General features: G+C 43.0%; 1 protein-coding gene across 1 annotated transcript in view; it reads right to left on the bottom strand.

Annotated features, from left to right (window-relative positions):
- vat1l (vesicle amine transport 1-like) overlaps window positions 1-25803 on the bottom strand; it is a 78249-nt gene extending 52446 nt beyond the window's left edge. Inside the window, exons 1-6 of the mRNA XM_069899450.1 lie at window positions 25477-25803; window positions 9583-9712; window positions 2674-2948; window positions 1934-2001; window positions 1602-1694; window positions 1446-1518 (exon numbers count right to left, since the gene is read on the bottom strand). Of these exons, the coding sequence (XP_069755551.1) occupies window positions 1446-1518; window positions 1602-1694; window positions 1934-2001; window positions 2674-2948; window positions 9583-9712; window positions 25477-25685 (848 nt within the window). The 5' untranslated portion in view covers window positions 25686-25803. The remainder of the gene's footprint in view (window positions 1-1445; window positions 1519-1601; window positions 1695-1933; window positions 2002-2673; window positions 2949-9582; window positions 9713-25476) is intronic.
- Between the last annotated feature and the right edge of the window lie 495 nt (window positions 25804-26298).

Here is a 26298-nt window from a genome sequence, read left to right as displayed (position 1 = left end):
ACGCTGCCCATGCTGCAGAGTCCCCCCAGCTTCTCGTTATTTGATCTCAAGTTTCCGGCACCTGCAGTTTCCGTCTTTCCCATTTGAGTGAGCTGTTCAGAGTCAGTGACACCTGAATGCAGCTGGTGTTACAAACAGATCAGACAGGCTTGGTTTCCTTTCCAAAGCCTCAGAGGTGAGGCTTAACTGAGTTACAAACATAGAGTAATGCAGACATCAAGATGGGATAAGGAATGAAATCATCGGTCAAAGATAATTCCCTGCTCACAAAATAAAAATAGAAATATTAAATTGAACTAAAAGGCTTGATGTACAGAGATTTTCTGTTCATTAATTGGACACTTTCTCAGTTGACGTAATGTTAGGGTTGGACAGCAGGTTCTCAAGGGCATCACCAAGCGCAGAATTAGACACTTTTCACATGTCAATCACACAGTAGAAGGCTCTAGTGATTCTCTATGATATTTCCATTCCTTTGATCACTTATCCTTTCTGCGTGTGGCTGCCAGTTAGTGCTTGTGGATGACAGTAGTCGAGGAACTAATATTATCCCTCCACGGTTTAATTTGGAGCTTCAAGACCAGCAGAGAGTGAAGGTCAAGGCATCCTATTGGTCTGTTCTAGCTTTAATTGTAACCCTAGTGAGCAAAAATCAGTGCATTAAATTCACACCTTCCGAGCTGTGTGCTTTTATATACATGCACTGAAAAATGAAACATCTGCATTAATTTCAGCTTGGTATTGTTACAGAATGAAGTGCACTCAATTTCTGATAGTCAGCTGACCAATTTTATTGACTTCTTTGGATTATACAGCAATTACAGAAGTAGAGTGAAATGCATTGCTGGGGACTGTAGATGCCTTTGAGTTTACAGTTCAAGAAGTCATTCAACCTTGCTGGTTCAATGGAGCTATCAAGTTGGCCCCCCCTGGCCCAGCTCATTCCCCCAATACCTGCAAATATTTAATGTTTATTTATCCAATTCTGCTTTTACATTAAATCTATTTCTAACATTCTTATAACAATCCACCAGAACTTTTGTTTCCCTCAGGGATTTTTGCCAGTTACCTGCGTCCTCCTGTTCCCGATCCTGCTGCCACTGGAAACAGTCTGTCATAAATTGGCCTGTTTCCGTGCTGTAATTGTTATATGGTTATATGGTTATATGGTTATAAGAAGAGCAAATGTATACGACCTCACAGGTTTGAACATCTTCATTAACCCAATTCCTGGAATCATCTTCATTCTTCAGCGCTCCCGCTGACAAGTTCCATACATTGAGTGAGGATTTTGTTCGAGATTCACATCGCACAGTTTTCTATCCATTATAATGATAGCATAGATTGGCATATTTTAATGATTGTAGTTGCACACAAATAATAATGATGTTCTTGAGTTTTAATGCCGTATTCATTGGGGTGCATATATGCAATAAAATTCTTACTTGCTACAGTCGAACCAGTACTTCACAATGAACTTCGTGGCATAGAGAGAGGATGGAATATGGCACTCATTGCCTAAGGAGGTGGTGAAGGCAGAAGCTCTCACAACATTTAATCAGTATCTACACAAGCCCTTGATGGGAAGACTATGGACTGACTGCAATCAAATGAGGCTAGCAGATAGATGCACCAGTTGTCAGGGGTGCGCTGAGTCAAAAATCGGTTTCTCCATGGGATGACTCTCCACGGGACTGGAAGCAAAAAGGTGAAGATACTGTCAGGATGTTCACCAATCAGGTTTGATTCAGGGAGAATTTTTCTGGCTCTGTTAAATTTAGAGCAGTTTCTTGACACATTTCACTCCTGATCATCCACCATGTGGTGGCCAGAAAAAGAAATTCAAAGACTCTCTTAGAATGCCCAGAGTTTCAACTCTTGACACGCACGATGACTTGGACCAACCAGCATTGGATCGGCCTGCCTGGTGTACCCATGTAAACAACGTGCTCGTTCCTTATGATATTGTTAGAATGGAGGAAGCAAGGAGGGAGAGAGTATCTGGAAAACCAAGAAACATGTTGCTACAGCATCCTGACACCCATCACCTGTGTGAAATGAACTTCTGGGCCCAGATTTGTCTAATCAGTCACCTTCTTGAGCATCAGAACATGGTCTTCCTCGAGGACAGGAGATGAACAATTCACTAGAATGTAATATTTCCCAGTGGGCATCAATGTTGATTTATTCTGCTTAACACCATTACCCTAAGTCAGAACCTTGGACAGTGGGGAACTTCATGGCAGCATAAACTAGCAGAGGACAAAGAACAGGGCAGCACAGGAACAGGTTCTTGGCCACATGTCTGCACTGAACATGTTAAACCAAAACTTTGCTGCCTATATGCATTATACCATTTTAAATTTACATTTTTATTTTTTTTTAATTTAGGCAGACTATTTTGGCTCACGAGTCCATGCTGCCCAATTTACATCCAACTAACCTACACGGTTTTGAACGGCGGAAGGAAACCGGAGCCTCTGGGGAAAACCCTCGCAGATATGGGGAGAACGTACAAACTCCTTACGGACAGCGCTGGATTCGAACCCCGGTCCTGATCACTGGCGTTGTAAAGCCATTGCGCTAACCACTACGCCAACAATGCTACCCCTGTGTATCTGCTTCCACCACTCCAGGCATCCACCATTCTCTGTGAAAAACAACTGGCTTCACATCTCCTTTAAACTCCTCAATCCCTTGCAAACAAAAAGACAATTCTGGAAAGTAATTACCACGCCACCGCCAGCAGAGTGCACCAGCACCGACATTCCTTGCCGCAGGTTCGCCACCTCGAACAACATCATGTAGGCAGTCACAAAGTTCATGGGGAAAGCTGCTGCCTCCGCAAACCCCATGTCGTTGGGAATCTTGTAGACAAACTCCAATGGAGTGCACACCACCTCGCCCCAAGCACTGTAATTGACAAAGGCCATGACCCTGTCTCCAATCTGAAACAGGAAAAAAGGGTTAATAATTAGGAGAGAGATGACAGCAACACAAGGGTCTCTGTTACCCCCTCCCCCACTCCCCAATGTAACCACAATTACGGCCATGATTGCTCCCACCTCATTCCTCAAACATTTGCCTTTAGTTTCTAAGCCTTCTAATTCCTACTGACGCAAAGCTCCATCCACAATTGGTTCAGGAAAAGAACTGGCAATTGAACAAAGCAATACAAAAACACTCATATTTATATAGAACCCAAATATCCCAAAGCCCGAATCGGCCAATTATGCCCAGTCATTGTTGTAAAGACAGAAATGTGGTAGCCAATTTGCTCACCATATGCAGTATTCCCACAAACGAATAAATTGAGGTTGGAAGTGAAAGTTTCGGGGCAGTAGATTTTTTTAAAGTCAGCAATTAGCAGGCCCTTCCAGCCTTTGAGCTCATGCCGCTCAGTTGTACCAAGTGACCAATTAGTCTACCAACCCTTACGTCTTTGGAATGTGGGAGGAAACTGGAGCACCCAGATCAAACACACGTGTTTATGATGAGAAGACACAAACTCATTACAGACAGCGGCGGAGTCAAACCTTGGTCACTGGCACTGCAATAATGTGGTGCTAACTGCTACACTAACCCGGTCTCCCCACAGAGATGAGGAGGCAGTGAATCTGTGGCATTCTCCATCTGATGAAGCAGTGGCGGCTGCCTCCGTTAAAAATATTTAAGTCACAGATTTTTGAATAGTAAAGGAATCAAGGTGACAGCCAGATCAGCCATGATCTTATTGTATGCAGAGCAGACTCGATGGGTCAAATGGCCAACTCCTGCTCCTATTTCTTCTGTTGTTGTTCAACATGCTGAGTTCCCCAGAAGATTGTTTACTGCATATAGACAAACATGCTCAGGCCATCAGAGAATACTACAATCCTTCTCAAATGCTCCATTTCACAAGAATGGAGGCATTAAAGTCTCGACCAAAGATGGGACATCAGAGACTACAGAACTCCTGCAGCCTAGAGTTTATGCTCAAGACTCAGTAGGGGATTGAAGGCATTTTGTTTTGTCACAGGGGAATTGCTATCACTGGATCAAAGGAATCACCTGACAAAGTGATTGATCTCAGCGGAACTTTACTGTCAGCAACCACAATGGATCTAATGAGTTACTGCGGCAAGGATGATGCAACATTGACCGTACAGAGCGTGAGCCAAATTTCCCAGGAATCTCTCCACATCGCATTCTTTTGGTCATTGTACAGCTGCTGTCCTTCCGCCAGAAAGTGGGGCCAACTTTGATACTACTCCTTAAAATATCACGGGTGCACAAGAGACCACACAAAACGGCAGTAAACAAAAGGCTGGAGGAACTCAGTGAGCTCCTCCTCCAGTAGTTTCTTGTCTGTTCCTTAAACATTAAAGGTGCTATATAAATACAATTCATTGCTGATCAGTAGTCATTGAATGAATAGGTTAGTCAAGATCAGAATGAATGAATAAACTTATAAGAGTTTGGTGAGACATGGGTTGTTTTCTTTGGAGCAGAGGCTGAGGGAGACACCTGACAGAAGTTGACAACATTGGTGGGGTAGACAGTCAGCATCTTTTCCCTGGGATATGATGTCAATGGCATAATGTGGAAAAGTGAAACACAAAAGTCTGCAGATGAGATGACTGTAGTAAATACACCAGGCTGGAGAGACTTGGCAGGTCACACAGCATACTTTATGCAGGAAAGATAATCAATGTTTCAGGTAAGGGTTTAAAATGAGAAGGGGAAGGTTTGAAGCCGTGCTGTACTCTTCCATCTTCTAAGACTGGAAGAGCTTCCAATAATTTCCTGGAATTCGTTGCTCTCATGCGATGATTTGTCCCTGTGTTCATGCCTCCTTTATGACACACAATGGCAAATGATGACGAGCTATTCCACCAGGCAAGATCTGGGTGACCATTGACTTATCACCAGTACTTGGCACTTATGGCAATATTCGATGGCTGTAGTGGTCATTGGGAAAGGACACCATTTGTGCTGGTGCGATCTATTGGCCAACCCCGATGCTAGACTATTGAAGGTGAATAAGATCCACCAGTTAGGACTGAAAAGCTTCCTCTTAAAATATTTTCCGGATGTTAATAATTCCTCCCAACTTCAATGAATTCTGACTGGAGTGGGGGGGGGGGGGGGGGGAAGGAAGGCTGACATGGAGGAAGTTGTCGGCTGGTTGTCATGACTTCTGACTGCTATTCTGTGATCCAATTGTACGAGATTGTAGTAACAACTCTCACGTTTGTAGAGTTTCATGTTTTTATTTTTAGTTTCAATGCCCTATCGACTTTGGTTGAGTGGCAGATTGATTAATTACAGTCTGTGAAGGGCCTTGGGACTTTATACCACTCAATATCTAGCCATGTTGTTGATACTCGCTTGCTGTTCTAATCCTGTGGGGCTTTTTCATCTCGGTCGTCCATGTAATAGCCTGTCCGAGCTGCTTGATTAAAGTGTGTCATAGAATCATCAGTACAGCACCAAAATGACCCTTCAGTCCATCACATCCCACCTACTCAAATCAGTGCCTTCCATGGTTGGCCCATTTAAGTGTCTGAATGTCTTCTAAACTTGCGATTTGTATCAGATTCCACCACCTTTTCTGGCCGCTAGAAACAGAATGTAAAAGTGTAGAATGTCCATTGCCCTGAAAGCGGCCACACCAGAAGATAGAGTAGTGAAGGAGGTGGACGGTGCACTTGCCTTCACCAGTTCCAGCACCGAGTGTCAAGGTTGGCAAGTCGCATTACATTTGTAGAAAATGGTGGTCAGGCCACATTTGAAGTAGTGCATGCAGTCCTAGTCATCCTACCAGACAAAAGATTATGGAGGCGTGGAAGAAGTTCGCCTGGATTAAAGAGTATTAGCTGCAAGGAGAGATTTTACAAACTTGGGGTTTTTTTCTCTCTCTCTGGAGTGTCAGAGGCTGAGGGGAAAACCCGAGAGAAGTATATGAAAGTATAAGAAGGGTAGGTAAGAGTGGTTTTCCCAGGGCCAAGTACGAGAGAATATAGTGTATAGAGAATATAGTGTAAACCTTGAAGGTTTACAAAGCAACTTTTGTTTTACATACTGGGTGGCAAGTGCTTGGAGCACCACGTCTGGGGAAGGGGTAGACATCAATGCAATGGTAACGTTTAGGAGGAATTTGTTTCAGCACATGGACATGCAGGGGATGGCGGAGTATAGAGCCCATCCAAGCAGATGGCATCATTTTTGTTGCCACAGACAGAAGGCAAAGTGCCTGTTCCTGCATACATACGGGAAATGCTGAAATCTGGAGGGGAAAAAAAACAACCTGCAGGAGGAACACAGCAGTTCGAGCAGTATCAGTGGGAGAATAAGAATGGTCAATAGAGGCAACAGTTCCATTATTGTCACGTAATACTAAATTTAGAATGTAACATACACAAAATTCTTTTGACTTATCTACCGTAAGGCAGACAGTAAGTCACCACTTTGAAACGTAAAGCATCCGGTGCTCCCAGGTGGTCTCCTCTCCAAGTATTGACCAGGCGTGAGCCTGCTTAGCTTCCAAGATCAGACAATCTCATGCGTATTCGGGCAATATTTCATGTCCGAACTCTTCATCAGAACATGAAGGGTTCTGATACAAAGCGTCATCTTCTCCCACTGAGGCTGCTCGACCCACTGAGATCCTCCGGCAGACTGCTTTTAGCCTTTCATTTTTGGGGGGCGTGGACAGGGGCTTTTCGGTGATATTACAGGGTTCTCAATTGGAAGAATTACAGCTTATAACCACGATGCTTTCCAGTATCATGCGTCCTCTACACAGGAAGTCTCAGTGGCTCAATCTGTAGATTGTGATTTAACATTTAACAGCATTGCTGCCGTCTGTTATTGAAAAATCACCTCGATATGTCTGCACCTAGAGAACAAGAAACATTGATCCATTATTGCCAATCACAACATGTTCAGTTACCATGTAAAGGAACTCCAGAGATCCATCCACATGTCCAATTCTCTAAAGAGTGGTATTGCATATGGTAAGCCTGGAGATGAGCTATTGTGATAGGTTAAATAGGTTGCGACTTTATTCTCTGGAGCGCCAGAGAATGAGGGGAGATTTGATAGAAGAATGAGAGGTAACAGGAAGCAGGCATTTTCCACTGAGAGGGTGACACAAGTTAAGAGTGAAAGGTTAAATGCTTAAAAGGAACATTGGGGAACTTCTTCACACAGAGGGTGGTGAGAGTGTAGAAAAGCGGCCAGCAGACATAGTGGTTGTGGGCTCGATTTGAGCAGCTGAGAGAAATTTAGATAGGTACATGGATGGGAGGGATATGTAGGCCTATGGTCCAGGTGTAGGTCAATGGGGTGGTGGATAAATAGTCCAGCATGGACTAGAAGGACTGAAGGGCCTGTTTTTGTGCTGTTGTGTTCTACAGCTCTAATATTGTCCAATATGACCAAAACATCTGCAGTTTAGTGATTTCATGGAACATGGATCTGAAGATAAATTACCTGATAATTAAGTTCCCCTAGCAGTTACACAAATCCTCATGTAGAATATTTTCTCACGAAGATTCATACTAAAAGGAGTTATTGATATGTATGTATCCAAAGCTATATATGGTGTTCACAAACCATTAGTTAATCCAACATTTGTCGACTATCTTGTCTTCAACTCTTAAATCTGAGACTTAGCACAGAAATGCATTGGAAGACACAGATCAGAGTACAGATCTGTGTCAATGTTAACTGGGCACTCTGGAGCTAAATTTTATTTTGCCATCAACATTTTTATTCCCCCATCCTGGAGCAATCCCCTGCAGTTTGGAGATAGGAATTTGAGACAGAGATCTTCAGCACACACAAATATTGGTCACAAGCACCAGTGAAGTCAGCCTGTGGTCCACACACAACACAGCCAGATTGTCAGGATCCATCAGTGAGATTAATAGAGGCTGGGGAGGGGCAAGGTATTTGATACTATCACACCCCCTCCCCTTTTCACTGCTCATTCTGAGGCCATTCCATCTTCTTTATTCAAGTGAAAGTTCCAATCTTCCTTCAGGGATTTTGTCTGATCTTTGCGGTAATACGAGTTATAAATTTGACTGAAGACTGCACATCCCAAATGCCAAAGACGTACGGGGTATAAATACCGGCAGGAAGGGCCTGTCACCGTGAAAATTAAACATTAAATTGAACCCAGAAAATGCTGTAAATACTCAGCTAGTCAAGCAGCATCTGTCGAATGAGTGAGTAAATGTGAGTTAGCATTGTCATGTACCCAAGCACCATGTACGGATGCAATGACAGCCCCAGTGACAAACTGTTTTAAAGTTGCTGATCTACTGAGTATTTCCAGCAGTCTGTTTTTATTTCAGGTTTTACAGCATCTGCAGCATTTTACTTTGGTTTAGACATTGTATCAGGCCCTCATCTCCAGTTTTCGACATACTTTTAAAATGTAAACATACAGCGCAATAACAGGCCCTTTTGGCCCACGAGCCCGTGACGCCCAAATAATCGACAACCCTCGTATATTTTTAACGGTGGGAGGAAACCGGGGACCCCAGGAAAAACCTAGGCTGGCAAGGGAAGGACGTGCAAACTCCTTACAGACAGTGCCAGGTTTGAACCGGGGTCATTGGTGCTGTAATGCACTCACTGTGTTGCCCATCATGCTTTCGTGTTTTAGGATCCTTTCCCACTTTGAGCGACAGATCTGAAAATCAGGGCCATGCAAGGGACAGAAGTTTGAATTACAATGAATATCTGGGTCATTCAAAAACATTAGGGTGATATGGTTTGTGCAATGGTATTACAGCGCCATCGACCCGGGTTCAAGTCCGCCGCTGTCTAGAAGGAGTTTGGACGTTCTTCCCATGACCTGTGTGGGTGTCCTCAGGGTCCTCCGGTTTCCTCTCACTTTGCAAGATTAGTAGGTTCATTGGTCACATGGATATATTTGCATGGCGTGGGGTTGTGGGCCAGATGAGTCAGTATCCCTAAAATTAAAATTAAAATCCAAAAATCTCTCCAACTCTTCCTTAAAATCTAATGCCTTGCTTGTCACAACATTTATATTAGTGTCTCAATGGGAGACATTTATTGTTGCACGAAGAAATGAGGTGGTACTGGAGCTCATGATGCAAGGCCACAATTTTGCTCAGCATGGAAGAGTAAATGAATTAACTCATCAGGCTCGTCTAAAGGCTGAAAGAGAGAGGCAAGAATGATGGAGTAAAGGAAATGCATAATTTTGAGGTCCTGGGAAGTGCTTCTGAAGTAAAAATAAATGAGAGGCATGTTGGTTAAAAATGCTTTTGCCGAGAAGGGAGACCATTTGGGAATTTGAAGAAACACCTCCAACAATAGTAACAGGACACAAAAGTCCTGGAGAAACTCGGCAGATCACACAGCATCGATGGGAAGAAAAGGTTAACCAAAGTTTCAAGCCTGAGCACCAAGATGCAACATTGGTTACCCTTTACCTCCTAGGGATGCTGCGTGACCTGCTGAGTTTGTCCAACGCATTTGTGCATTGCACTCAACCCCAGCATCTGCAGATTTTCTGGTTTAACTCAGACAACTGTAATACTGATAATGTGCAATACCAACCTCAAAGCCTTTTGCGCCGTCTCCCAAGCCCTCCACAATACCAGAGCATTCAAAGCCAGGGACCAGAGGAGTCTTTGGTGGATTGTCGATGTTACCTTGGCGAACCATTAAGTCAATGAAATTCAAGCCACTGAAAAGAAACAAATTGCCAATTTAGAACTGCAGCAATCATTAAAGTCAGAACATTGTAGAGAAAGGATTGGATGAAGGAATAGATGGGCATTTGTCCAAGTCTGCTGACTGCTGCTACTAGTAGCAGGGTAAACAATGTGGAAGAAAGTAAAAAGTTGCAAAGGGACAGGGACAAATGATAATTGGGGAAAACAGTCAAATGCTTGGAGATATGTGAGCACTGTTTTACGGGCAGAAAGGTGAACACCATGAAGCAGAAATCATGAAAAGGCACTGACAGGTAGCAAAGCTCTTCAAAAGGCTAATGGAGAGTTGCCTTTACCTTAAGACATCAGAGAGCAATTAGGCCATTCAACCCATCGAGTCTTTCCATCATGGATGATTTCCCCATTCTCTTGCCTTCTCCCCATAACCCTTGATTCTCTTCTTAATCAAAAACCTATTTACCTCAACAGGAATGAATGCAAATGAGTTGATGTTATAGCTGTATTGAACTCAAGCTAAACGAACTTTGGAAGGCTATAGTGTTGTGGGAGGAGTCACCATGGATTCACTCGAACAGTGGTTCTCAACCTTTTTCTTTCCACTCACATACCACTTTAAAGTATTCCCTATGCCATAGTGCTCTGTGATTAGTAAGGGATTGCTTATGGTGGTATGTGGCTGGAAAGAAAAAAGTTTGAAAACCACTATTTTAATCGTCCCTAATTGACTCATTATGTGTATGGTTTCTTAACTCCAAAGGAAATCGGCCAATGACAATTTTTCACAAGCATAATATTTCATTAACAGTTGGGCCTAGAGCAGCAATTCTCGACCTTCCCTTCCCACTCACATCCAACCTTAAGCAATCCCTTACTAATTACAGAGCACTGATGGCATTGGGAGTACTTAAAAGTGTTATGCGAGTGGAAAGAAAAAGATTGAGAATCTCTGCAGTAGACTGAAGCCAGCACTAAGATTTTAGTTTTGTAGGGTTTGAAACACTGGGTCCTCATTCCTCTTGAATAAATTCTATTCATCTAAATGCTAAATCAAAGTGTTTAAGATAATCACGGGAGTTGATCGAATAGGAGAAGATATTTCACTTAGTGACAGAGAATACAAGACTATCCAACCCTTAGGATTACAGTCAGTTTGTACAGGAATAATATCAGGGTACCCTTCTCCACACATGGGGTTATGGAGCTTGCAGCAATAAAACAGGAAGGCAGATTACTGTCTGAAGAGCAAGCTGAGAAAAGGAAGAGATGCATCAAGACCTGGGTCCCCTTGTGACCAAAGGAAATTAACATACAGCTCCAGCAATTAGTTAAAAGGCAAATGAATATACTGGCCTTCATAAAATCAGTTAACCAGAGCAGAAGACACAAGAGATAGCAATCCCTGGAATCTGGAGTAGAAAACAATCTGCAGGAGAACTCAGCAGGTCGAGCTGCATCATAGAATACTACAGCCCATAAAAAGTAGGCCATTTGCCCTTCTAGTCTGTGCCGAATCATATCGCTAGTCCCACAGACCTACAAACATTCTATAACCCTCCAGACCTCTCTCATCCATTTAACTATCCAATTTCGTCTTAAAACTTGAGTGAGCCTGCATTTACCACATCAGATGGCAGCTTGTTCCACACTTTCTCCCCAATGTTCCCCTTAAACCTTTCCCCTTTCACCCTAAAGCCATGTCCTCTCATATTTATCTCTCTTAATCTAAGTGAAAGAGCCTACTCACATTTACTCTGTCTATACCCCTCATAATTTTGTAAACCTCTATCAAATCTCCCCTCATTCTTCTATGCTCTAAGGAATAAAGTCCTAACGTTTAATCTTTTCCTGTAACTCAACTCCTGAAGACCCGGCAACATCCTAGTAAATCTTCTCTGTACTCTTTCAATCTTACTGATGTCTGTCCTGTAGTTTAGTGACCAGAACTGCACATAATACTCCAAATTTGGCCTCACCAATGTCTTTTACAACCTCACCATAACATCCCAACTCCTGTACTCAACACTGATTTATGAAGGCCAAGATGCCAAAAACTTTCTTTACAACCCTGTCTACCTGTGGCTCCACTTTCATGGAATCTATATTCTCAGATCCCTTTGTTCCTCCGCACTCCTCAGTGCCTTACCATTTACTGGGTATGTCCTACCTTGGTTTGTCCTTCCAAAATGCAACACCTCACATTTATCTGCATTAAATTCCATCTGCCATTTTCTATCCCATTTTTCCAGTTGGCCGAGATCCCTCTGCAAGCTTTGAAAGCCTTCCTTGCTGTTGCAACGCCTCTAGTCTTAGTGTTATCAGCAAATTTGCTGATCTCATTTCGCACATTATCATCCAGATCATTGATGCAGACAACACAGAACAATAGTAATAGCACCAATCCCTGAGGCTAATTACAGGCCTCTAATTAGACCACTAATTACAGGCCTCCACCCACTACCACTCTCTGTCTTCTCCCATTCAGACATTTTCAAATCCAGCTTACATCCTCCTTATGGATACCTCATGTCTGAATCTTCTGAACTAACCTCCCATGTGGGACCTTGTCCAAGGCCTTACTAAAATCCATGTAGATAACGTCCATCCACATCAGAGGGAGAAAAAAGAACTGGTTCAATGTTTTGGGTCAGAACCCTTCATCAAGACTGAGCAGAAACAAATCTTTTGACCTAACGTGCACACTGACCAAGGTGCCTTCATCTGGTGCATATCCTTCTGAACCTTTGTGATCTACAGACGGTCCCATGTCTTTTAAAGGTTATAGTTGTACCCAGTCCTACTGCATCCTCTGGCAGTTTGCTTTTACACCCACCACCCTCTGTGTGGAAAAAAAGTCTCCTTGAAGTCTTTCCCCTCTCACCTTGCCCTCTAGTTTTAGATTCCCCTACCCTAAGAAAGAGCCTGTGACTCTGTCCCCTATCGATGCCTTCCATAATTTTATACACCTCCATAAGGTCACCTCTCAGTCTCCTTCGCTCCAGGAGAAACAATCCCAGCCCATCCAGACTTTCCTTACAACTCAAGCCCTCCAGTTCAGGAAACACCCTGGTGAATCTTTCCTGCATCCGGTCTAGCTTAAGTACATTCCTCCTCCAGAACAACGTTTACGTACTACTGCAACTGTAGCGATTTGTATAATCGTAACAGGATGTTCTAACTCCAATACACAAAGCCTAGGCAATGAAGGTAAGTTCTTCACCACTCTGTTTGCTTGCGTTGCCAATTTCAGGGAACTACGTATTTGCACCCCATAGGTCATGCAGCATCTGTAGTAAGTTAAAGGTCAAAGTTTTGGCCTTGAGTCCTTCTTCCCCTTTCTCTCTCCTCCTTCCCCTTTTCCCAATTCCTGATGAAGGGCCCAAGCCTGAATCTTTGTACTTCTTTTGGATGTTGAGCTTCTCTGCCACATTTGTGGTTTGCACTCAACCCCAGCATCTTCATATTTTTTTGCTTAAAAACATTAGTGCGTTTAATTTGTTCATACCTTCCAACTAATTCTGACTAACTTTGGAAAAAGGAGCGAAAAAAAAATTGTGCCAGAGGAACTCAAGCAGATCGAGCAGCATCAGTGGGAGTGAAAGAACAGGAATCAGCACACAGGAGGGTGATTGAAAACCTGGCTGAATGGTGCACTAACAACAACCTCACACCTAATGCCATCAAAACCAAGGAGCTGATTGTGGACTTCAGGAAGGGAAAACAAGAGGTGTACAATCCAGTGATCATTTGGGGGGGGGGGGGGATCAGAAGTGAAAAGGGTGAGCAAATTTTAATTCCTGGGAGTCACTATTTCTGAGGATTTCTCCTGGACCAAACACTAATGGCATCGTGAGGCAAGCACGCCAGCACCTCTACTTCCTCAAGTGTTTGAGTAGCTTTGGTGTGCCATCAAAAACCTTGGTAAACTTCCACAGATGTGTGCTGACCGACTGCATCGTGGCCTGGTACAGGGTCACCAATAGCTCAGAGCGGAAAGCCCTGCAAAAGATAGTGGAACACAGCCCAGTACATCAGAGGTAAAACTCTCCCCACCTTCAAGAAAATCTACATGGAGCACTGACGTTGGAGGGCAGCAGAAATCGTCAAGGATCCACACCAATCAGGACATGCTGCAGGAGAGAGGTATCGGTGCCACAAGTTGAGTATCACCAGGTTCAGGAATAGTTGCTACCTCTCTTCTATCAGGCTACTAAACAACAAACTCAATCAGAGACTCATTAATGGACTCTTACATAGCACATTATTGATTACTGAACATTTTTTCTTCTGAATTGCAGTTTGTTTACATTTCTCTCTTTTGTACACATATCTTCTCGAGTACAATTTTCTGCACAACCAATAAGTAGAATTTCTGCCTGGCCAGCAGGAAAAGAATCTTGTGTGAAATTTCACATATGTAACTAACAATAAATCTGAACTTTGAACGGTCAAAGGGAGTTATATGCACCCTCAGGTCTTGTTTAAGGGTTCTGACCCAGACATTGACAATTCTTTTTCCATGGATGGATGGGATTTTTTTTCTGGTCCTATCAACTGGATTTCCTGAAATAAGGAAAGTCAAAAGCATCCATTGACTGAAACCTTCACTGCCCAATATTCTTCCAGTTGCTACAAAATTATAATGAATGAAAGCAAAGTGGAGATACAACTTTATGAGCTATTCTTTTGAGATTGACAGGGAGTTGAATGAATACATTTATTGGCATAAGTAGATCACATCGATGCAATGAAAGTCTTTCTTGCTCACAGTTAACAAGATGCCACAAAGAGAGAACATATTAAATATTAAAAGAGAAAAATAATATTCACATTCATCCAGTAGTGCATAAAATGTGCTGTGTCAGACAGAGGTACAGGCAAATCGTCGGTTGTCTTCAAGTAGTGTTTTGGTTCAAGTAGATCAGGGAGGTTCAAGATCCTGAAAAAAAAATTACCTTCAGCCAAATCCCTGTCATTTGAACAGAACTGTTGCTCCCTGATTTACAAGTCACGGGCATTTGGTTCAAGTATATTAAAGCTCTTCAAAATAATATCACTGACATGATTTTTTTTCTGGAAATTTTGGATAAACCCATTAATTTTGGCCACTCTGCAATATAGTTTGGTTGGATGTAACCACTTCCCGCTCTGAGCTAACTCTGTGGGATAAATAATGGAGTGCATGAACAGTACTGAAGGAACTATATGCAAGTTGCTGTCTATTCTTGGCTGTTTTGCTGTTGAAGAGCTGACAAATAGCCTGTTCGTTTAAAATGGAGACAAGGACCAACCTGCAACCTCAGCAATGATAGCTACCAATAGGAAGGAGGTACAGGAGCTTGAAGACAAACACCTAATGCGACAAAAACAACTTCATCAGATTTCTGAATGGACGATGAACCAATGTCTTTTTCTCTCTCTTCTTTTCCACTTTTTTTTTTTAAGAGTGCATTTATGCAAAGGTAATTTATAGCAACTTTTGCACCCACAATGCAGAATACTGCTGTCACAAAACAACCAATTTCATGACTCATTAAAATGACGATAAATCTGATTCCTGATCAATTTCCCTCAGCTGGTTTGCCTGACTAGTGAATCAGAATGCAGCAGAGTGCACCACCAGGCACTCATTTACCTAAATGCTACCCATTTTATTCTCCCTGCACTTACGTCAATATACCCCACCGCTCCCAGATTCTGCCACTCACTCCAAACATGGAACATGGAACAAACTTACTGATGTGTGCATTTGGAATTTGAAGAAATATATCCGGCATTTGAAGAAACTAAATAACGCAGAGGTTGCTTAGGCTTAAACATGTTGCCACTATTGAGAGAGAGAGAGAGAATGATGGATGGAATGCAGTGGTGAGGGCCAAATCCCACAAGCTGGAAGAGACAGATGCTTGATGGTGGGTGCAGACTTAATGGGCCAAAGGGCTATCAGTGGATCTGTGCAGTTGCAGATGGTGTGGGAGCACTGGAGGGGAATCCATGGACACTCAGTGGCACCAAGGGGACTCTTTTTTGCTTCTCTTTCTACTGTTTAGGGGCAATATTAATGGCAACTCTTTGTTTGCCTTACAGCAGAATAAATTAAAGAATATCATGCAAATTCCATATTTCATCTTTTATTGTGTGATAATAAAAGGGACCTTGGTTGAAGAGATGGTGATCTGCGATCTTTACCAATGAAAGATGTCATGGCAGAGAAACCAAGACTGTGTAACTGAATGGTGCCCTGAGAGAAAATGGTGCCTCACGTTGGCTGAGTGTGGGATTGATCAGGATAACAGAAATATGCCAAGACATTGGTTTTCCCAACAGAAGGAAAGAGCAGACCAGTTTGAAACACTGTTAAAAGACTGAAAATTGCACTAAATTCTGGTTTCCGGGTGCCGGGCATGGGATACCTTCTATGCAGTACATTGGAGTGCAGGAACCCAATATATTTTCCTTACAGCACCTACACAACCAAGTACAAGTCAATAATAGCAAATCTCAACACCCCTTTTGCCTACTGACATAGTTAAATACAAGGGCGTTAAAATGAGGATTGAACGTATGAGCCATTCCTTGTCTGTGGGCTGAGACCACCACCCACATTGAGCAGGATGGAGGAGACTTTGAAACTAAGTAGAATGAATCCTGGTCTTCAGTGGCAGGACTTTCTTTCCACCTACAAGCTAGGCTGAAATAGAAATAGTCATATGACCCTTCTAACCTCTGCTCAGTGTCATGGCTAGTTCCCTTCCTCCACCTCCTGATACATTTCCTCATCCTTCAATTCTCGACCAAAATGACAAGGCCAATGGCCACGCGGTAACACCACTTCCTCCATTCCATCTGGACTTGGAACCGGTCCTTCATCATCAAAAGGTCTAGATCAGTGGTTCACACCCTTTTTCTTTCTGTTCACATACCACTTTAAGTAATCCCTAGGCCATCAGTGCTCTGTGATGAGTAAGGGATTGCTTAAGGTGGGATGTGAGTAGGAAGGGAAGGGTGAGAATCACTCCTCTAGACCCAATTGTTACTGAAATATTTTGCTTGAGAAAAATTGTCATTGGCCCATTTCCTTTGGAGTTCTGAAACCTTGCACCCCCAGGCAGAGGAACAGCTTCTTCCCACAGGCAGTGAGAATGCTGAACGACCAAAGGATCTGCTCACACTAACCATCCGAGACTTTCATTCGTACATAAACAATATTTATTTATTTATAGATAAAGTACTTGTTCTGCACGTGTATTTTTGCCTGTATGTGTGCTATATCTGGTTGTGCATCTGCATGTTTTGCAGATGGACCGGAGAAAGCTGTTTTGTCAGGTTTCACTTGTACAATCAGATGACAGTAAACTTAACTTGACTAGCAGAGGAGATAACTTTGTGGGGCGGTGACCATGGTGGCCAACCAGTAAGGGGCTGTGTGGCTGAAGAACACACTGGCGGAGGGCTGCCGGTCACGTGGCCAAAGGACATACACCAGGCTGAAGATTGCTGGAGACCGGCTCAAGACTGGGTGAAAGGGTACCAGGTATCGGAACGGGGATGCGAGAGGGTGCGGAGGGCAGGTGGGGTTCCCAAGAGCAGTGAAGCCCTCCTGATCATGTCAGGGGTTTGGATCTGGAGCTCGGTTTGCTGATGGTTTGGACTGAAGGCTGTGGAGCTGCGGAGGCTTCAAGAGCACTGGAGGTGAATCAATGAACATTCAGCAGCTCTGAAGGAATTCTCTTTTGCTTCTCTTTCTCTTACAGCTGACTAAATGAAATTACATGATTATTACATGTTTTATTACATGACAATAAAATAATCTTGAATCGTGAACACTCCTACACTTTTGCTCCTTTCAATGAGCACAGAATTGAATCAACTAATCATCTTGAGCATATTTTAACACTGGACCTTCCAGTGAAAAGGTTACCGATGGTTTTGATTCACAGCTACAAATGGCAAACCCACTATTAATTAACAGTACTACCAAAAGCACAGCAATCTTTAGACTCTGCAAAACTGAGTTCCATTCTTATATGACATCGTGTCAGATGATATTTGATGAAAAATGAAAAGCAACCTAGGGAATCTAATTTGTAAAGTAATGATGTGACTCACTAATGGTTATGGTCTCTTAATTCCCAACATGTCCATTTTATAAAACACATCACTCCAGCTCAGTTCTATTAAGGAGGCTTAGACCTGATCAAAATAGAATGGTTAACATCTGGAACTTAAGCAGGTCCTCATGTAGAAATTGAAATGCTGGAGGTATATAGCACGCCCAGCAGCAGATGCTAAAAAGAACGGTTAACATTACCAGGGTCAACCTCTTGTTGGAGGTAAAATTCAACAGAATTAATAACTTCTTCGGTGATGGGAATAAGCTTAAGCCTCTATATTGCCTTTAGCACAGCGGTTCTCAAGCTTTTTCTTTCCACTTACATCCCACTTTAAGTAATCCCTGTGCCATCGGTGCTCTGTGATGAGTAAGGGATTGTTTAAGGTGGTAGGTGAGTGGGAAGGGAAGGTTGAGAATCACTGCTCTAGACCCAATTGTTACTGAAATATTTTGCTTGAGAAAAACTGTCATTGGCCCATTTCCTCTGGAGATCTGAAACCATGCACATAATGAGTCAATTAGGGACGAGTTAAACAGTGGTTTTCAAACTTTTTCTTTCAACCCACATACCTCCTTAAACAATCCTTTACTCATCACAGGAAAAGTGGGATCTGAGTGGGAAGAAAAAGGTTGAGAACCACCTGTTAGAACCAATACCATGTGCTTCACTGAAGTCAACATGGTGGAGATGGGAAAGGGGTTGTAATGAGGTGATGGAAGGCAAGAACCATTTTTTTACATTTATCTATCATGATATTTAATATCTCTTTTACTCTTTTGGAATTTAGGAAATTTTTTTTTTTACAGAGTTGTTTCTTATGTGGCTGTTGCAAAGTATGAATTTTGGTAAATCTGTACATTGTACTTATGTGTATGATAGTAACTGCATGTTCAACATGAACAAAGTAATGGAATACAAGGAACTGTTGGAGAAAGGGAAGGAAATAATCAATAGGTTCAGTTGAAGATCAGAAGACATGATCTAACCCTGGCTAGCAAGTTAAAGACAGTAATGGTTCAAAGGGAAAGGCAGAATGTTGTCAAAAAGATCTGAGAATTAGTGGGGGTGGGGGGGGGGGGGGGGGAGGAACAGAATTCCAAGAGCAAAAGCTACAAAAAGAAATTACTAGAGTTAATTCTACTTGATAGGTTCTTGATTAGCACTGGTGCCAAAGGTTAAGGGGAGAAGACAGGAGTTGAGAGGAAAAATAAAAGACCCATGATTTGAGAGACAGATCATATTTGATGGCTGAGTGGCCTAATTCTGCTCCCGAGTCTTATGGTCTTTAGAGTTGACTGGCTCGATTTCACACAAAAATAAGCTTTTCACCGTATACCTGTCAATTAAAAAAAAAATCAATTGAAACTGAGAATTATCTTCCTTAAAATGGCACTGACTAATCAATGAAGCTTTTAAGATTGGGATAAATTTATGTTTAAGGTAACAAGGCACATTGAATAACGGCCAGTATTGTCCCGAGTGCTTCAATGGGTTCAATTGGCTGCACAGCCTCTTATTCCTGTGCTGTTCTTGAGATCTTGTAGCACTGTGCGCCTTCAAACCACAGTCAGTTTAAAAAATACGGAGCACAGCCATAAATGATCCAGACTCATTATTACAGCTGTCCCTGTTTTCTTGGCAAAATCTTGCATATTAACATGGAAGGCAACAAAACAGAGTCCATTATTTGTTATCTTTAAACAATCATTTGTCAAACTGAATGTTCTAAATGTAACAAGCTTAAAAGTAAAATAAGGACATTAGAAAAATGCAGTGAATAATTGTGTTGATGCAATGCTATTCCCTCTCCCCTGCCTTTAGGCTAATTCATGACATCAAATAATTTTTTAAAAATAGAAAAAGCACATCTTTGATTCAACAGAATGTGTGGCCACCACCATCGTTAGGTTTAGAAAAGATTTATTTTAAGTCAGCATAAAACAAAATCTAGATAGAGATGTTCAAACACACGAAAGGGTGAATAGCAATAAACTGATTTGATTGGGCCGGGTGTATGGATGACACAGATTACAGGTGATTACAAAAAGAATTACAGGGTGATTGGAAAGAGCACAGTGGACAATTAATGTGTGTAATTCCCTGTTGCAAGCTGTTGGTGAAGAGCCAGTAATAAATTACATTTAGAAGGACTTTAATGCTTGCTTGCAGGAAGGAAATATCAAAAAAGGGAAGGGAATAGGCAAGATAGATGAGAGCAAAAAGTTAGCCTGCATGTTGTAACATTCTAACCCAGGGGTGTCAAACTCAAATTCACAGAGGGCCAAAATTAAAAACTTGGACTAAGTCGTGGGCCAAACTAAATATTTATTGACAATTTTGAACAACATCTGCATGTTTCCTCTTCTTTCAACATATGTAATGTTAAACTTTTTTCTTATTAAAATAAATGTTTAATAATAGTTTGGGTTAAACTCTTTCCAGAAGAAGCATTAACAAATGAGAAATAAAATATTCAATAAATAATATTTCTCTATAGCCTTTAAGCTCCTTTTAAATGTATTTTTTTTCACAAGCCAACAAGTCAAAAAAATAACAACTTGCTTCAATAACAAACAGGTTTGTCTTTTAAAATGATGAACATATAGTCTGCCTCCCACCTGTCTTGAAAGGTCCTGTTTTCTGTCTTTCGTTTGGCCATTTTTCGTAAGGAGTTTATTACATGTGAGTTCGGGCGACAGGTCGCAGATGATCATGAAAGTAAAGAGAGGAGGTGGGGGCGATTAGGGGGCTGACGGGCCGGCGCCAATGCATTTGCAAAGCATTCTGGGATTTGTAGTATTAGCTGTGCGTGAGCTATACTGGCGCGGCGGCCAGCGGGCCAGCTCTAATACATATTTGATATTATCTTGTGGGCCAAATATAATTATATCACGGGCAAAATTTGGCCCGCGGGCCTGAGTTTGACATGTGTGTTCTAACCCTTCTCCCTGAATGTGGTCACACAGTGGTAGGTATCTGGAACAGGCAGGGATGGTGGCAGAAGCACAGAAATGTGCAGGAAAATTGAGCGATAATGGATCATGAGCAGGCAGATTTAGTTTAATTTTTCATCATCTATAGTACAGACAATGTGGATTCCTGCTCCTGCATTGTTCTGTTCCATTTTCTTCCAAAGTTCCAGGATTATTAGATAAAGTGTGATGAAATTAACTAATATTATTGAGCCCCATTTTATCTCTTGGTGATTCCAAAGTGCCCCTGGCCAATCTGGCACCATGCACAGGACATATTCTAGAGGTGATCTAAAACTTGGTTGCCTGTATCCAAACATGTACCAATCTAGTTCACTTAGCTTCTCTGTCCAGACTGACTTCTCAAACATGGTCATATCAGGAATGATCCTCTTTCAGTGACCTTACTGCTCCATTTCAGTAACCTCCTCCACTCTGACCTGCTGAGATTTCTTCACTCCTCCAATCCTGGTCTCTTGCTCGCACCCAGTCTTAATTGCTCTACCACTGATCGCTGTGTCTTCAGTTACCAATGTCTTTTGCTCTTAAGTTCCTTGCTAAACTCTGTTTCTTCTCTCTCTGGCTATGTCTCTTTGTGATCCTAGAAATGACCAACATGACTTTACCTGTTTTGTATGATTTTGGGTCATTTCCCCCCACTTACACAGTCTAGTTCAGAACATGGGCCCTATGCTGCCCATCGGGGGCCACAGCACGTTTAAGTAAAAGCCTTGTTTTCTTTTAATCTCATATACAAAAATAAAAATATTTATGTTACGTGTTCAGTAGGAGAAAAGTACAGAAGAAACCAAAATGTGACTACGTCATAGGGAAGGGGGCACATACACTTCGAGCAGAGTCCGAGGAGGGCCAGAGCAGGAAAAAAAAGGTTGAGAATAGCTGTCTATGCATGACTAGGACCTGAATATTTTGCTTATATTTCAAATTTCCATCATAAATATTTTTAACGACTCTTAAGCCCAGAATATGTCTTTTAGTTGATGAGTTAATAGCAACTTAAAGAATAGATTTAATTGCTTAAATGATCAGCTTTGAGTTCTGTTCCTAGCACCTGTTACTTTTACTGTCTTTTTTCATTTACAGCCAATTAAATATTACTGAAGTTCGATTACTGCAAAAAGGAGTCTTGACAAACACTGCACAGCAAGCTCCCACAAACAGCCATGCAAAAACATACTTTGACTTACTTTTGGTCACAGGATAAATATCGATTTCTCTCGCTGCAATATATTATTGTGTCTGTCTTTCAACCAATTGAGCAGACGTATAAAAGTGCAAAAACCATCCTGAATGTGTTGCTTTGGAGATAAATACTGGTCAAGACACAGAAGGATTTAAATAATACTGACTCGTCTTCAATATAGTGCTGTGGAATATTTCGCGTCTCATCACAAGAGCAAAATGGACAAACCCCTCACTTTAATATCTCATTCAAATGAAGCGACTTTGACCATCCAAATCACCCACAGTATGGCACCAGTGTCGGAACTGAGCTTGTTTATGTCTGGAGTATAAAATGAACAAATGCATGCAGACACACATACACGTGACAAGTGAAGAGACAAATACACCACAGAAACAAATATGCTCATACAATATGCATTTTCATTTAAGCCCCCAAACCACCCCACTTTTTACATGCAACACTAATGCACCCATTTCTCCAAGTTGTGTGTGACTTAACCTGCAAGCTCGTGCTCCATTCCCTCCTCTCCTCCATCTTTTCCATTATAGGTTCTGAAACAATTTCAACAGCTAAACCCAGGCTTTAAAAAAAAACTACAGGCAGATTTTAATTAAATTAGCCAGCAATATTCAAACTAAAAGCTCAGGTCTTGCTTGCCAGAAACAATCCTTCACTCAGTTTAACCCTGTAAAGCCACCAAGTGTGTTAACTCAAATAATTTCCTGCCTGAGCTCATTCCTCCCTCCCTCCCTCCCACCCCAAGGGACAAAGATTCTTTTCCAGTCAGGGAGGAATAGATTGATTGTGTGGTGTCTTATCTAGGGGTGGGGGGGGGGGGGGGGTGGGGGATTGCTGAATTTTACTTTGTATTGATTGGGATCTGAGTTGATCAGTCCATTAGTCAACAAGAGCTCAGTTTTAAGAGCGAGACTGCAATAAAATTGATAAAGAACAGTGACAAAGGTACAATTAGAGCAAATGAATCATTTATATTAACAAGGTCCAAGCTTTGCATTATGTACATATAAATGACCATTCAATTAAAAGTACATTTTGCAAAATGCTTTACAATAACAAGTAAATAAATGTTTTGTTCACATATGCAGAGCCCCAATACATTCATTGTGTTATTTCACTTAATAGGGTCATCGCGTCGATACGAATCAAGAAAGCAGATGCACATGTTGCTTCATACACAAGTCCAAAGGCAGCATATAGATGTGAAATACATCACATTGTGGATGTCTCAAAGTACACACTGTATGTTGATGAATGGGCATAGGGACACACTGGACTGATCATGAATGATGTAGACTAGTGCACAGTATATCAAATGTAAATATAGAAGAGGCTTGAGTCGTGCAAGTACATCAGATAAATAGAAAATAAATCCATTCAGATGCTGACTGCCAATAAGCAAACACGAGCTAAAGAATGCACAAGTCTGTGATGATCTACAGTTGGAATGCGTAGGATGTTGTCCATCTCTCAGTGCAGAGAGATGGTAAATGTATAATGTGCTGTCTGCAAGATCATCCCCATGGTAAATGCATGGGATGTTACCTTTGGATAAGCATGTGGTCCATATGGAGGCACAAGGAGGAATCTAGAGCAAGAAAACAAACCTCAGGAGGATATCGGCAGGTCAGACAGGACCAGTGACAAGAAAGAGACTGGGTGACTGCTTTGCCCCTTTCTTTTCACAGTCGATCTGGAGCTCAGTTGCCAGCCATTTTAACTCACCTCCCTGTTACCACACAGGCCTGTCTCTCCTTGCCCTCCTTCAGCATATCCTGTCCTGCCTGGGTAATCTAGCACCCAACATCATGAACAATGAATTCTCCAATTTCAGATAACCCAAACCCCCTGGATTCTATTTTCCCCCCCACCCCTCGTGATCCACCCAGGTCTCCACACATGTACACACACAATCCTGTCCATTGTCACTCCCTCCCATGTCCAATTCCCCATTACCTCCCCTCCACTGGGTCCTCTATCTTCTCCTCCTATTGTTCCTATTTGCCCATCATTCCTCCCTTATCTAGTCCCAATCATCCTTCCACAGCCCCAAGTTGTCCCCACGACACCTCCCATCCTGCCACCATCTCCACTCTTCTCTCCCCCCACCTGGCCCCATCAGCCCCTCCTCGCCTGGATCCACCAATTCGTACCTTGCCCCTCTCCATCACCTCTTTATTCTGGTTATATTCCCTTGATCTTGACCTGAAGCATCAACTATCTCTTTCCTTCAATAGATCCTCCCTGTCTTGCTGAGTTCCTCCTGTCTATGGCCTCTGAATAGGATGATCCCTGATAGGATGTTGGCCACGTATAAGTGCAGACTCATGGCCACTGGATAGGATGCTCCCTGTGTATAAGCACAGACTCGGTCAATGTCCAGGATGCTCTCAATGTGTAGATATGGAGTGATGGTGTACATCTTGGATGCTCTCTGTATGTGAATGTAAATGTAACGGTTTAGGAATCGCTCTGTCACTAAACACAGAGAGAGAGGGAGAGAGAGAGAGAGACAGACAGACAGAGAGAGAGAGAAAGAGAGAGAGGAGAGAGACAAACACACACATACACCGAGACTGACACACACGCAGAGATAGACACAGGGAGAGAGAGGAGAGAGAGACAGACACACAGAGATAGACAGAGAGAGAGAAGAGAGACGCACATACCTAGACAGACACTGAGATAGACACACAGAGATAGACGGAGAGAGGGAGACAGATACACACAGACCTAGACAGACACCGAGACAGGCACACAGAGAGACAGAGAGAGAAGAGAGACAGACAGACAGACAGACACACACACACACACACACACACACACACACACAACCCAAGACAAACACACAGATAGACAGAGAGAGGAGAGAGACACACACACCTAGAGAGACACACATAGACGAGAGAGAGAGAGAGAAAGAGAGAGAGAGAGAGAAAGAGAGAGAGAGAGATAGAGACACACACAGAGATAGTTGGAGAGAGGGAGACAGACACACACAGACCTAGACACACACCTAGAGAGGCACACAGAGATAGACAAGAGAGGAGAGAGAGACACACACACACCTAGACAGACACTGAGACAGACACACAGAGATAGATGGAGAGAGGGAGACAGACACACACAGATCTAGACAGACACCAAGACAGGCACACAGAGATAGACAGAGAGAGAGGAGAGAAAGACAGACACACACACACACCCTCCTAGACAGACACACAGAGATAGACAGAGAGGAGAGAGACAGACACAGAGACAGGCAGAGAGAGGGAGAGGGAGAGAGATGGAGAGAGGGAGAGAGATGGAGAGAGATGGAGAGAGATGGAGAGGGAGAGATGGAGGGAGAGAGAGGGAGAGAGGGAGAGAGATGGAGAGAGGGAGAGAGATGGAGAGGGAGAGAGATGGAGAGAGATGGAGAGAGGGAGAGAGATGGAGAGAGAGAGAGAGAGAAGGTGCTACTTAACCAGGCCTTGACTCGGATCTTCAGTTCCCCCTCCTGAGGTTCGGGCATCGCTTTCCTGGCGACCCTGAGCTTGTTCAAGCCCCCGAAAGCGGCCAGGATGACGGCTCGGATCTCCTTGGCGTCTCCCAGCCCGCTGCCCCGCTCCTTGCTCGGCTCCTTCTCAATCATGTGCTCCGTCTCCTCGCTCTTCTCCAGCCCTTCGTTCGCCATGAGCAGAGCGGAGAAGGTTGCCCAGAGAACGGACGAGCTGGGGTAACTGTGCCGGCTGCGGCTCTGCGCCAGACACTCTGGGTCCAGCCCCAACTTCAGCTGCCAGCGCTGCGCAGGCGGACCGACTGGCCGTAATGCGGCGGCTATAACACGCGCGGGGCAGCGGCCGCCGGGCTCGGCGTCACTGGCCCGGGGCAATACAGTGACCGAGTTGTCCAGCCCAGGGACGGACCCTTCCACCAACTCTCTCTCTCTCTCACTCAAATACATCGGGGAACATTTAATAATCCTGTTGTATTCATGATCTATACGTTGGTACCTGTGTGCAAGAATGTCAGTATATTTTTGCATTGTACTCCTGTGCATGACAATGTTTGTTGACATTGGTTATCTGATTACGGTTCTTTTATGGTTGACACGTTTAGTTTTGCGCTACCAGCTTCTGCCGCACCCACCGGTGAATCTCAGGGTTGTATGTGACGTCGGGTACCCTTGACCAGAAATCTGAATAAACTCCCATAATCTCATAATTGTCCCCGTGTCGGTGATCCGAGGCGAGGAATCCCTGCCGGCTCTCGCCAACGGCGCTCGAGGGGCTCAGACCAGGCTGTGG

The sequence above is a fragment of the Narcine bancroftii genome, chromosome 10, assembly GCF_036971445.1.
Source record: "Narcine bancroftii isolate sNarBan1 chromosome 10, sNarBan1.hap1, whole genome shotgun sequence".
NCBI classification, from domain to species: domain Eukaryota; kingdom Metazoa; phylum Chordata; class Chondrichthyes; order Torpediniformes; family Narcinidae; genus Narcine; species Narcine bancroftii.
The sequence above is the reverse complement of the archived record's forward strand: the minus strand, read 5'-3'. Positions and strand labels throughout refer to the sequence as shown.